The 14,589-nt window shown below is 35.4% G+C and overlaps 1 protein-coding gene across 8 annotated transcripts in view; it reads left to right on the forward strand.

Annotated features, from left to right (window-relative positions):
- The window catches only part of fibcd1b (fibrinogen C domain containing 1b), a 91,612-nt gene that overhangs the window by 6,602 nt on the left and 70,421 nt on the right, over nt 1–14,589 (forward strand). The window contains exons 1-2 of one of the 8 annotated variants that reach the window (XM_058774475.1): nt 10,011–10,052; nt 14,193–14,257. The exons of 2 other annotated variants lie outside the window; for them this stretch is intronic. In XM_058774475.1, coding sequence (XP_058630458.1) covers nt 14,213–14,257 — 45 coding nt within the window. In that variant the 5' untranslated portion in view covers nt 10,011–10,052; nt 14,193–14,212. Of the gene's footprint in view, nt 1–9,959; nt 10,053–12,802; nt 12,940–13,581; nt 14,258–14,589 lie in introns of those variants that run through there. 5 more of the 8 variants (XM_058774472.1, XM_058774473.1, XM_058774477.1 and 2 more) reach the window with 5 other exon arrangements.

A 14,589-nucleotide genomic window follows, 5' to 3' on the forward strand; every position in this document is an offset into this window, starting at 1 on the left:
TGCAAATTCATGACGAGTAAAAATTTAACTGTGTGGTTGCTGATAGAATATTCAGTTTGCCAGTTTAGATACTTAGGCCCTGTTTACACTAGTGCGTTTTCGTTTTAAAATATGTAACTTTTGAAACTTTTGAGACTTTTGAAAAAGATGGTGTGCAGTGTTGCCAGATTGGAAATGTCCAAGTATCGTACCAGAAGCTCAAAATTATCGTATCTGGAAGAAAATTATCGTACACGAGTCAAACGTTCATAATACAGCTATTTATCTAGATGTTACATTTTAGCATTGCATACTTTATTGCAATGCTAAACTAATTATCGTACACGAGTCAGACGTTGATAATATAGCTATTTATCTAGATGTTACAGCTATTTATCCTTTTCAGCTCTCATTTTCTATACTTTATTGCAATGCTAAACTGATTATCATACACGAGTCAAACATTCAGAATACAGCTATTTATCTAGATGTCACAGCTCTTTATCCTTTTCAGCACTCATTTTCTATACTTTATTGCTAAACTATCGACCTCAGCTTTGAAACAACTGACCTAAGTGTGGCAGGAACGTGAGAGTCAATCTCCACGATGATTGGTTGAGAAGATGTGAGATGAGACAAAGTCCCTTTCAAGGAAAGTCAGTTCACTCGGCCGCCATATTTGCAACGCCTCCGGGCAGCTCAATCAAGACCAAGTCCTATCTTAATGAATGGAGGAATCCTGAAATCTCAAAAATGGCTCGCTGGACTCACGATTAAATTACATATTTCGAATCAGCAATACGATCTGAAATGAACTGCCCCATGAATGTAGTTTCTTATGCTCAAATAGCGTTTAAAAAGCTTATTTTTCAGGCTAGACCAGCCAATGCGCATGCATAGCTCCAACGCGCTTATGACTGTGCATGCGCAGCTGCTGGTCCAGCCCCAGGTTTCTATGAGAACCGGAGCTTCTAACAGCCTCTGCAGTGACACAATGACTTACCAATCAACAATTGGCTCTTTCATTTAGAAGGCGGGACTATCCCGCCATATTGCGCGTTGCACTTTCTCCCATTAATAAGGATAGTAGTGAACTGTCTTTGTATTTCTATAGTCTTTGGATGAGATGAAAGACATGCGTAACACCACGTTCAAGTCTCCTCACAATCATGAAGGTAGACGTATGGATCCACACAGCTAGATCAATGAGTATAGAAGACCTATGATTACAATGACTATCATTTGGTGTCACAAAATTCTGAAATTATCATACATTATGGTAGTATTGATCATACAGAGGTCAAAATGATGGTACAATTACAATAATTGTCGTACATCTGGCAACACTGATGGCGTGGCTGCCCACATTTGCTCTGTGTATTCTTGACGACCGTGTAAACAATAACATCATGCTCATAGTTGTACCAATAGATATGTATAGGTAGATTCTGTCACGGATCTGTCTGCCATTCAGACAGATCTGTCTCACCACATCATCACACAGAGCACCCTCACCTGAATAATAATCACCTGCACCTGTTCCCAATCGCCACTTAGCCACAGTACATAAGCACACACCTCAGTCTCACTCATGGTCCGGTCTCGTCTATACGAAGTGGACTCTCCTGGCTTTGGATCTAAGAAAGACTTACCTGTCGTACTTACCGCCTGTTCTCCATTCACCCATATTGCTCTCCAAACTCATTCTGTTTAATAAAGTATTTTCATTAAATTACTAACTTCTGTCCTGAGTCTACTTCCATGACAGATTCCCCATTCGACTACTCAAAGCACGTAGATGCATCCGCCCTCTAAATAATAGGGCATCTATTTATACATGGTTGTACATGCATGAATGGTCATGTGATATGCGTTTTCAGTTGTGTAGTGTGGACAGATCGTTTCTGAAACACAGTGAAAATGCCAATGTAGACAAGGATTGTTTTCATTTTAAAACGAAAACACACTAGTGTAAACAGGGCCTTAGAAGTTTAATAGTGAATAATACTGAATAAAGTTTAATATTGAGTAAATCTAAATGCTTGAATAACGTTGTTTTATATAAATACAGCACTTGTTGGCCACAAACTCAAGTGTTCAGTATAGTGCTGTTGTAAATAGTTGTATGCTGGTCATTTTGGCTTCCTGCACTTAAGCCTAATTTCCTAATGAACCTGAACCTGTCAATTGATTAGGTGTTTTTAAGTCAGACATTTGGAAACAAGTGAATGTCCAGAGGGTAGAGAACTTGAGAAAATCGCTTAATTATTCCTGCTTATTAAAGTTTTATTTTCCTGAAGTGTGTGTGTGCATGCGTGTGTGTATATGGGACAATCAAGGCATCAAGCACCAAGTCAAGTGTGTGACATTCCATACGCTAAACTGGCTTTTGTGCATTAGGTTGTTGATTAATGACATTATTTAGCATCATTTTGCCCTTCTGCTCTGTATATGTTTATGCTTATGTGTGCAGTATATTGGGATGTGGATGTGTGAGTTGATTTAACACTGAGTGGTAATAGCATCATTAAGGCGGAATGATGTGATCAGGAATGTCAAGGTTAATCACTGAACTAATTACAGCCAAGAGATAGAGATTAAAGGAGGGGAAAAAGAGCAAGAGACAGTTCACCTTCTCAAGATTTACCAGTCTGTAACCACATCTCGTATCTTGAGGACTTCAGCACGCAGACACACACAAACAGTCTGTCAGATGATGACTGTACGGGGGCGGCAGCTATTAGGGTTGCTAATGGCAATAGTTTCACACACCGTTTTTGAAAAACCAATAAACTGACATATTAAGTGAAAGATTCGAAAAGCGAAGGAGGGAGAAAGACACACACATGGCAGGTTCCACACTAAAGATCCAGGCCCACGGTAACAGTAATCCAGCGCATGAATTATTTACACTGCATCTAAACTCAATCTAGCGAACACAGATCAATTCCTCTGCACAACATACAGGGGAGGGGAAAGAAGGGATGGAACGAAGGAGGGAGGCAGCGAGGGAAGGAGAGAGGGGGCAGATTTATAAATTAATTTAAGAAGTTATTCAAATGATAAATTATTTACATGTCAAATCAATCAGAAGAGCTGAGAATGGATCGTTGCAAGATTGCCTCATTTTAAGGCAGTGCAGAGAGGATGGAGTGAGATGAGAGAACTGGATAAGAGGTGTTGGGAGAGAGACCAGAGGATTAGATAAATAAAACATGTGAATTTATGACCAGTAACTGCTTATATGCAAAAAAACAAGGATTAAGGAAGGTGACTCTACCAGAAACCATGAAGCACTGTCTGTTTTTGCCATACTGAACTCTGGAACTAATCCCTGAAAAACAATCTACTGTTTAAAAGGCCATTTTATATGCACTCCCTCTTGTTCTCCAGCTTGTATAAATCAATGAAAGCGGGACCAACATTAGTGGTGTTGAAACTACTGAGGGCAAGTGAGATCAGTTTAAGTGTAGCTACCGTAAGTGGACTGTAGAGATGCAGGTCCATTTACACTCTAAAGTCATTCCCGCTTGTGTATGTGCATTATCTGTAGTTTTCAGGCAACCTGTATTTTCATTGCTTTCTTTATGACAGTTTGGTAATGTTTTTTTAGTTTTTATTTCTATTATTGATACCGTAACTGTTAGCAGATTCAACAAACCACAGTTGCAAATGGCTCCTGTAATACAGTCATTTTTACCCATGGATCCTATTTTCAAAAAGCCATTTTACTTTGCTAAACTTTTATTACAAGACACTTAAGCACCATATTGGTTATCGGATGAGCTTTTTAATTCACCACTTTGGTTTTAATTATCCATGCTTATTTCCCCTATTTTGTACATTTATATGACCTTAATTATTTAATAGCACTGTTAAATGTAATCTTTTGCAAATCTCATAAGAATGATTTCTGAAGGATCATGTGACACTAAAGACCGGCGTAATGACTCCTAAAAATCCAGCTTTACCTTCACTGACATTGTAATATATGTATGTATATATATATATATATATATATATATATATATATATATATATATATATATGAATAGAAACCCGTTTTACTATATTGTTTTGATCAAATAAATGCAGCTTTGGTGAGCATAAGAGACTTCTTTCAAAAACATTACAAAAATCGTATTATTACAATCTTTTGACATCTAATGTAATTGTTTGTTTATTTATATCATCCAGCATTTTACTACTGATGCCTACAGACACAACATTGCAGTTAGTATCCAACTGAGCACATCAGTGCTTTAAAAAAAGAGAGATAAAGAACCAAAATAAATGGCTTCTATGAGATATATATATTTATAGCACAAGGAAACTTTTCTCTGTGTTTGGGTAGAATAACTATCTCTGTTCCCCTTCGTGCTTTCACTACGCATAATAAAACCAATGTCACATGATACAATGGGAATCATATTTTAAACAGTGAGCACAAATCCATTCGTCTGCAGTATTCTTGCGCTGACTGAGCAAAAGTTTGGTGCAGACCTGAAGCAGTATTTGAGGAACATAATGACTTTCTCCATCTGAATGACTCTGGGCCACAGGTGTACTTTATAATGAGTCTATGCGTCTCAGATATGGCTGAGTGCTACTGTGATTGATAGGTTTGGAGCTCTGTCACTCAAAATTTAAGCTACGACATATAGAGAAATACACAAACGGATGATCAAAAGAAAAAAAGATTTGGAGCCTGCCTGTCAAAAACTGTCATCAAAGTAATGATTTTAAATGATTACTGCATTAGTATTATATAATGTTTTGTGTTTTAAAGGTGTTTTAAAACCAGTGCTGTAATAATGGATATGTAAGGCAAATTTAAATGCACAAGGCCTCAGCAATATCAGCAAATGAAGGGTGCTTTAAAGCCACTGTGGAGATACTGTCAGGCTTTTAAATGAGCCCAATTAGAGGCAAGGAAATCCGAATGGCAATTTTATCATTAGCTCTTCTGAGTAATTCACTAAATTAGAGCAGCTCTTGTTAAAGTTTAATTTTGAAACATTCTGAATAGATGGTGATAATTGCCACAAGGTAATAATGAGTTTTGGGCTAACTCACTTTAAACAGGCTCAAAATGAGGTTTGCATAAATTGTAGATGATCGTTGTTAGATTTGTAAGGCATTTTAGCATTTGTTTGATTTTTGCAAAGAGGAGGTTTAAGTTCATTAGTGAAACAAACTATGCAATAAAAGCAACTGAAAACGCTGTTTTATTCTTTATAAGATTCATAGCTCATCATTATTGTGGCATTATGAACATTTTTTTTTTCTCGGGCCAATAATGAAGAGGTCAAAAGTTCACCAAGAAATGTTAATTTTTCATCATTTACTAACCCTCATGTTGTTCCAAACTTAAATGACTTTCTTTCTTATGTAAAACACAAAAGATCTCATGTTTTGAAAAAGTATATTTATATATAAAAGTGTATTTAATTGTTTCCATGGTAACATACATACAGGTGGCTTGTCAACACTGAGCAGGCAACATGACAGGGTCAAGTTTAACATGGCAAGCACATCGCTTGAAACTATGATTTTAACCCATACTGACATTGTGAGAGGAATGTCACCCTGCCAAGTCATACCAGATTTGTGGGCTTAAATTTAGCTTTAGCCTAAAAGTCTACTGGGGCTTGTTTAAGTGTCAACAGCAATTTCAATCCAGTCATGTTGTCTAAACAAATACAAACTGGGTCAACTCCCAGAACCACATTGAGTATTAATTACCAACAGCATATTTATGTTGGACATTTATTAAATGGCAGACAAATTTGTTTCCCTAGATGCAAATAATCTTTTTAGCAAATATGTATCGCTTTGTAAGTTCCTTAGCACAGTGTTACTTGAGTCACTTAGTGGGAAGATGTCCTTTCCCCTGCATGTCTTGTTCACACTGGACCTATGGGTAACTGTGAATTGAAGGTGCAAAAAGGTTTGAGTCACTATAGACATAGACATAAAGATAGCTAGGTGTATCTATCTATACTCTATATCTATAAATCTTAACATTTCATGGCTTTCTAAACCGTATTTAAAATGTAATCAGTTTAAGTTTAAAAAATAAATGCAACAATTTAAAGATTATATTCTACATTTTATACTGCATCTCATGCTCTTTTAGAGATGAAAAAAATGTCATGCTAACAGTCAGTGTTTGTCTTGACAAACTTTGCTTTTATTTTTATTTTTTATTTCAGTTTAATACTAATTTGTTTTGATTCTGCTTACTCACATTTTTGCATCATGCTTGCAACCCCCATTCAAATTAAGGAATTGAACTGAAATTTCTTAATTAGACTCTGAATGATGCACATATTGTTCTGAAAAAGACACAAATGTTCAGAATGCAAGCAGGTTGATGAATGCAGGATTTGTTATTTTACTAGTTATTTGTCATCAAATTATTATTGTGGATGTGAAGAAAGCCACTTCTTGCATGAAGGCAAATAAGAGCATTTTAATGATAAAGCTTGTATTGTGTATTCACAAACGATTTATTTATTTTATTTTTTTGATAACAAATGTAAATTCCAACACACAGTTTTTTGCTTTCATAGGTGCACAAATAGATGAAAGTTGCAAACACCTGTGGAAAGGCCTGGGAGCAAATTACAGAAAAGATCCTAATTAAGCTCAAATATTGCTCAAACATCATAGGTTGTGTGCCATGTAGTGTTGTCAAAAGTCCCGGTACTTCGGTACCAAGTCGGTACTAAAAAAAATGAAAACGTCACGGTACCAGGTTTTGTAAGTACCGGTGGTACCGAGTACCCGGTCAACCCGGTTCTTGATGCGCTCTCTTCATAAAAGCACTGAGACGTGGCCACATTAAGAGGAAACACATCAAACTAACAAAACACTTTAAAGACTGACACCCGGAGCAAATGAAAGAGTTCAAGCTGGTAAGTTTCAATTTAGTATTTAATATTTAGATCTTTTGTTATGAATATTATTCCATATTTTAATTTGAATGTCGGATTGAAGTAAACATTGCAGTTGGCGTAGTTAATCGTTAGCATAAGCATAGCTAACGCTAATATAATGAGCATTAGAATGATGTTTCTTTATTAACTATTTAATGCGTCTATAACTTTTATTAGGGTAAAAAAAAAAAAAACAGGAGGACATGATGGTATTTACTATTTTCACATACCAAAGGCTCTTAAATGAGTTGTGAATCAAAAATATGCTTGTTAGAGAACATACAAATGGTTAGCAGTGTTTATGTCATATCAGTCCGTCAGAAAAGCAGTTTACAATAATGATTAACATGACTTCATGTTATTATCTAACATCAACATACAGTGAGTGAACAATATATTTTTACAACATTAATTAATGTTTGTGAATGTTATTTAATACAAACACTTGATCATTCATGTTTGGTCATTGTGAATTAAGTAATTTTAACAGATTGAACATTTGATTTTATGTAAGTAAATTTTGAAATTAACCCCAATAAGAATAATTGCTATATAACTTTTGTTTATTGATAGGTCATGCTATCTAACAAATGGAATCTTATTGTAAAGTGTTTTTAATACTACAGTTCCCATCTATTTGATATACACTTGTCTTAAAATATATGTAATCTTATCTAAATTTATTATAAAAGCTAAGGTTTGTTATTTACTGAAATGTTATATTTTAGCTGGAGTCAATGATCTAATGTTGCATTTGGTCAGACTCAGCCCATTGCTTTACTTATATTATATTTTCCTTTTACAGCTGCAGGCTGGGGAAGATCATGAAACACCCCAGCAAACCCTAAAACAGACAACAGTTTACAGTTGTTTTTCAGTGGCAGCAGAAATATGACAAAAACTTTTGGGTGAAACTTGTTTACTTTTTTTCATACTTTTATTACTTGTGGAAAAACTTTCCACAATTTTAAATAAGCATAAAGAATGGCATTGGCTCATTTTTGTTTAACTATATTTATAAAAAATAATGTGTTTTTATTTTATTTTTTTTAATTAGAATGTTTTTGTGTTTTGCTTTGGTACCGAGAACCGTGGATTTTCACTGGTATTGGTACCGAATTTTGGTACCGTGATAACACTAGTGCAATGTATATTTCTTGTTTTTTTCAAAACCTGTTAAAATGCTCATCTCATTACAACATTGTGCAACGAAGTGTCACCTGTACAGTGATGACACTTGAAAGCAAGAGGCGTTCTGGTTAAATAATCACATTTTCAGACACAATTACCAATGTACAACTGTTTATTTTTGTTGTATTGTCACTGAATTGTAGTTACTTCTGAGCAATGGTGTGAACTCAGTTCAACTTTGAGAAATGTTTTGCTTTTTTCCAAAAATAGCAGTTTTTGTTTGCAGTATGTGGTATATTGAATTGATAAAAACTGATTTGTGTCATTGGGATAAGAGTCTATTGCAGGGATGTTTGAAAACAAAGTGTGAGCATGCATTCAATTACAGTTTTTGTTATGCCACAAACTCAATTGCATTGTTAAACAACTGAGAGGCTGAATTACTCACCGTTGCCAAATATGACACCCTCTTGAGAGAGAGAGAGAGAGAGAGAGAGAGAGAATATTTAGATTATTTAGAAGCTTTCACCAAAATCTCCATAATCACTACCTTGCAGCTGTTGAAAAAAAATATGAGACCAGGACAATGGTCCAGCTATTTTTCTTCAAGAGGCCTACATTTAATGGATGACGCAATGAGGTTATTTTATTTTTAGTGATGTGATACGGTAATATACTCCAAAATCCCTGCCTTCCAATTGGCTCTGGAGAGGCCTAGCCACCCGCATTGCCCTGAAAAGAGTTTCTGATGGCATGTGAGTCAATGCACAGCTTTGGAGGTTAGTAGCTACTCTAAAACACACACACACACACACACAGTTCTCTTATCCACCCACTGTTAGGTAGGCGTCCTCTCTGATGCTCAGTGTTGGAGAGAGAGAGAGAAAGTAAGCTGTGATGGATGGGTGAGTGGTAGAGACAGAGAGAAGAATGACAGATGGGTGAGAAAAGAACATACGTGAAAGCTACAATATTGAAATTTAAGGTGACAATTAAGCTTTGTTGTTCACTTGAAAGTGTGAAAGCCTCTTTTCTCACTCGACTTGCATTCAGAGAGCATGGCTTTGTGTGTTTTCCCTTGACTGTATTTTCTGTTTCAAAGACTATGTGCTTTTGTGCTGAAAGTTGGGGATTATGTATTTGGTGTCAAGGGTTTTGAGCCATTTATTCAAGCAATTGTCCTCTTGGAAGTCTTTCTAGGTTTATTGCTGAAGTAATTGCATGTTAAGTGTTTTGGCTCTTTGTGTGGGTTACACAGAGACTTTTGAACTCTGTAGTCGTTTGCATTAGTCATCATGACACCGGATATACCATAGATGCTCTTTACTTACCATTTTGGCATGATATTTCTCCTAAAATTGATTTTAAACATGAAACCTACTTAATCCAAAACTAGAAAAATAACTGAAAATCTATTTTAGGGTTTAGTTTGTCCAGACATTTGCTGACTTTTGCTCAAAACTCATTTTTGCCAAAAAATATCCAATGTACTGTTATCATCCCTGCAAGTATGAAAATTAAAGGAATAGTTTGCCCAAAAATGGAATGTATGTAATCATTTACTCACCCTCATTTTAAACATAACATAAAAACAACAAACATAAAACACAGCAAAAACAGTAATATATATATATATATATATATATATATATATATATATAATTTTTTTTCTATTTTAACTGCTTTCTATTTTAAAATGTAATATATTGCTGTGATTTCAAAGCTTAATTTTTTAGCATCATTACTCCAGTTTTCAGTATCACATGATCCTCCAGAAATTGGTTATTTTAAATAGTTTTTGCTGTACTTTGATTCAAATAAATCCAGGCTTGATGAACAGAAGATAATTCTTTAAAAAACATTAAAAATCTTACTGTTCAAAAACTTTTGACTGGTAGTGTATTTCAGAGAATGTTGGTGACCACTGACTTCAGCTGAACAAAAAAAGAAAAGGAAAGGAAGGAAAGAAAGAAAATCATACATAAGTCAAACAACATGAAGGTGAGTCATAAACTAGATGACTGCTTAAAGCAAATTGTTTTTGACATTATTATCTTCAGCTCAATGTTTTCATTTTGAAACAACATGTTTCAATCAAGTAGCTCAATCAGAAATTGTTACCTACATTTTTGAATTATATTCAACTGTCTGTTACATTATTATGTCTAGGAGGGGAACCTCAAGCCAGTATTCTGTTGTGGGCTTCAATCCAAATTGGTTTACTTTGTCATTCTCAAATATTACGTCTGACCTTGTGAAACTATCATTAGCATTAACTGTCTGCTTTATAACCTTAACTAGATGTGATTATATGATGAGCAGGAAATCATTGGTATCTCAGTGGGCTGGAATGCACTGCTGCGGTCTAGCAAGTACTTTGTGAGGTCTGAGTCTCTCAGCTCAGCTCAGGGCCAGCTGTCATTCAGCAATTTCCACGGAAAACTTACGCCATAGCAGTTTAAAGATCACAAAGCTAACCGCAATTTTGAAACCACATCAAGCGATCATTATTTGAAATATAACTTTAGACAGAAAATACATCTCACACACACCTATAATTCTTTTTTGTCCCACTGCGTTCATGGTGTTTACAGTTTGTCAATAATTTCTTACATATTTCCAATAACAACGTCTTGTATGGACAAAACTATGCCTTGCATTGATCCAAAATCCACAGGCTTTTTAATAGAGTCCCATCGAATATGTCCCTATAGTGGTTTGAAGTCTTTTTCTTCCAAAGTAAATAAATCGTATTGAGTGCAAGAGAAAACCAGGACAATCCAGTTTAGCCATTTGTGCTTCAGGACACCCCTAGTTCTACCCCTCAGACTGCATCAGTTCACATGTGCCTGTGGCCTCGATTGGCCCCCAGCGTCTCACTGGTGGATCTTCTTATGTGTGTTTGTGTATGCTGTCCTTGGCTCGCCCTTCTATCTCATATTTGTAATGGGCATCACTTCACACCCGATTGCATTTGGGGTGGATTGGAGTTGAAGGAGCGCACCGAGCCGTACACATACACATGTTTGTTTTCCTATCGTGGTGGAGACTTTCCATCGAATTCTGTTGTTTTTATACTAAGCTAATGATATTTTCAATCCCTTAACCTTTAAACATGCAAATAAGTTTGTGTGAGGGTTCACTTTGAGTTTAATTAAGACATTATTTAGTATGTTTAATAAGTTTTTCTCAATACAGTATAGGTGATTTCAGGTTTTACTATCCCTTTGAGGTGCATTTTGGCAAAACCTTTCCAATCTTTTAATTGGAATACACAGGTACAGAGAGAGGAGAGAGGATAGAGGAAGGAAGGGTGAGCTGGAGCAAATGAAATTGAGAGAAGAGATAGAAAGAGAATGCAAGTGATAGAGAGTTCATCTTCGTAGTCAGATGCCATTGATTCTTATGTTATTACATGCATTATTCACAGGAAACTCTCCTATGTATGAGTGGAGATATATACAAAAGGAGCACTGGTTGAAAAATACATTCGTCTTCCTCACTGTGGGATATCTGTGCAATGTGCAATTTTGTTTCTTTGTCATGGCCCTAGTTGAGATTGTTGAAAACATCAAGTTGCGTCTATGACTATAAAACAACAATGATATTGAAGTAGTGAGATGGGTTAGTGTACAGCAGTATTGAGTTTTTGTGTGTGTGCGTGCACGTTTTGTATAATGACAAGGGTATGACATAGGTATTACAAGGAGAAGGTGACTTTTCAGGACATTATCCCATGTCGCCACTTTTCAAAACGCTTATAAATCACACAGAATGGAGTGTATTGAAAATCTGAAATAGCACAGTTTCCTGTAAGGGTAGGGTTAGATGTAGGGTTGGTGTAGGGCAATAGCACATACAGTTTGTACAGTATAAAAACCATTACGCCTATGGGATGTCCCCACTTTTCACAAAAACAAACGTGTGTGTGTGACATGCAAAAGATGGATATTGGAAAGGTATGAAAATGTTGTATGCTGTCAGGAGCTCTATAGCTGAGATATAACAGCCAGTTAAGAAGACATGCTGACAGTTTTACTTCTAGTGTTACATTTCCTAAGACTGTGTGAACAGCAGGGTTGGGAATTTGTCTTCTATTCAATTTGTGATTATGAATTTGAGTTGAACTGGCCACAAGTAGAATTGAATTAGAATGGCGGTAAAGAATGTTTTAATTATTCAGTCCAGTCATAAAAATGGAATTTACGGTACAACGTGCAAATTTTGCATAAAGAAATCTAAAGTAGCTCTGTACACTTAATCAAATGCAATATGAACTAGTGTCTGTGAATATTATACAGCAAAAGACTGCTATTTAAACATGCATGTAGATCTCTGTGAATGAATGGCGCAGTTTTGTCTACTACACATACTCAAGCACGTATGATTTCAGTGTCTGCCGTCTCACTATATGTGACCCCTATTCTCCAGAGCTGCTCTGAGAGTCACTTCACCAGCATGTCACCATTTTATGATAAAACTATCCACACAGGAGCTGAAAGGATTTCACTACAACCCACCAAAATGAAAGTTTGATTTAACTTTAAGACATATATTCCATTTGTGTTTTTGTTGCTCAGTAAGATTTTTTAATGTTTTTGAAAGAAGTGTCTTTAATGTTTTGAAAGATGTTCACCAAGTCAAAATGGTAATATATATATATATATATATATATATATATATATATTATATATTATATATTATATATTGTTGGGTGCTGCCCCTTTAAGAACGTTGTTTCAGTGGGCTGATGGGATCGCGAGAGAGAGGGGAATAAACACTGATAGAGAAAAGTTGTTCATCCATGTTGTTCTCATGTTGAAGCTTGCTGAACTTTTATAACAATTCCAGATTTAAGCTATAACTTAAACTGTATATTCCCAGCGTGGTGAGTAATTCTTATGTTGTTTAAGTGTAATTGATAGTTTCTGAGGTATTGCCATGTAGATCGTTATTTGCGATAAGCGCCATAGCGCCTAAACGGTTAATATTATACGCTTGTGTTTGCAGTTTGTGTAGACATATGTTGTTTATTATGTTACTAGTTCAAATATTCGTGCAATATGTTACATTTAGTTAGTAAACAAAGTTTAAGAAAGTCTGTGACACGAGAGACTGTTCTAAAAATCAGTATATCACATGTGATAATGCTTAATGCAAATGTGATGTGAAACATTACTAAATATTACTTGTGAACTGTTTTGTGTTTACAGTTTGACCGCGCGTATGCATATAAATGTACACAAATTCTAACTACAAGTAAACAACAACAACGACCAAAATGTGTAGAGAGTTCTGCACTAGTGGAATAAAGGACAAAATCAAGTTCCAAGTTAATGTTATCATTTCATGGGTAACACACACACACACACACACACACACACATATATATATATATATATATATATATATATATATATATATGTGTGTGTGTGTGTGTGTGTATTGTGTATTCCTGTAATGGCAAAGCTGAATCCTTTTTTTACATTTTAACATTATGTCTGTCATTTTTAGTGTGCCCTTACTCGATAGTACGTGTCTTATTATGTCAATATGTTAAAATAAAATGGATTTGGCTTATCATGTGGAATTTAATGTGAGCTTACAGTATATGGAAAATGGACACACTCAAAAAATTGTGTCCTATCATTTTTTTTTTTTTTCACGAAAAGCCTGCCAAGAATAAGATTTTACTGATTTTTACTTATCCACTGGGTAAAAACTGCAACAATATGAGCACCACAAACTCATAAAGTGTATTTTTTTTTCTTTCTGTTTCACTCTCATTGTTTTATTTTTATTTGTCTCTCTTATTGTTAATACTTCTGTAACAGCAACGTTTTGGCTGTCAGAATACTTTGAAGTTAGTATGGGTGGTCTGATCTCCTCAGGCTCTCTGTTGTTCACCTGCACGCTCTGTTTCATCACTTCCTCTGTCTCTTCCTTTCTTCCTCTCACAGCTAACTGGTCTAATTCAAGCTTATGATTTATCTGAAACAGAGGACTGAATGTGTGTAAAGCTTCTACCTCTAAATTAGCTTAACAAGTAGTCAGCTTATGCACACCTTACATGCAGATCTGAAACACTCTTGCTCTCTCTCTCTCTCTCTCGCTGGTATCCATGCATGTATCATGTGAAAGTTACAGGGTGTTTACTGTACATGGTCATGACAGCAGCAGAAAGATTGGAAAACTGTGCAGACAAGGTTAGTAAGTGTTTTTATCACATTAGTCTCATGGTAACAGCTATGATGTCTTATGGCTATACTTTTGAAAGTGTAAACAACATTCAATGTTTTGTTTTCACAAACTGCAGAATGAGATATTTAGTAATTTTGTGAAACCACATTTGCAGGCCATTTTACTTCGATAATGTGATGTATTTTTGTGTAAAATAATATTAAATGAGGAAAAAATGCAGGCTGAAAATAGATTTTATCCATTGGGAATTGATTTGATCACAAAAAGTTGTCTCTATAGGTGGCTAGAAGGGAGGGGTAGAAAATAATAAAAAGGAAGTATTTTAGAGTCACAGCAA

Source organism: Onychostoma macrolepis, chromosome 05 (genome assembly GCF_012432095.1).
Source record: "Onychostoma macrolepis isolate SWU-2019 chromosome 05, ASM1243209v1, whole genome shotgun sequence".
Lineage (NCBI taxonomy): Eukaryota > Metazoa > Chordata > Actinopteri > Cypriniformes > Cyprinidae > Onychostoma > Onychostoma macrolepis.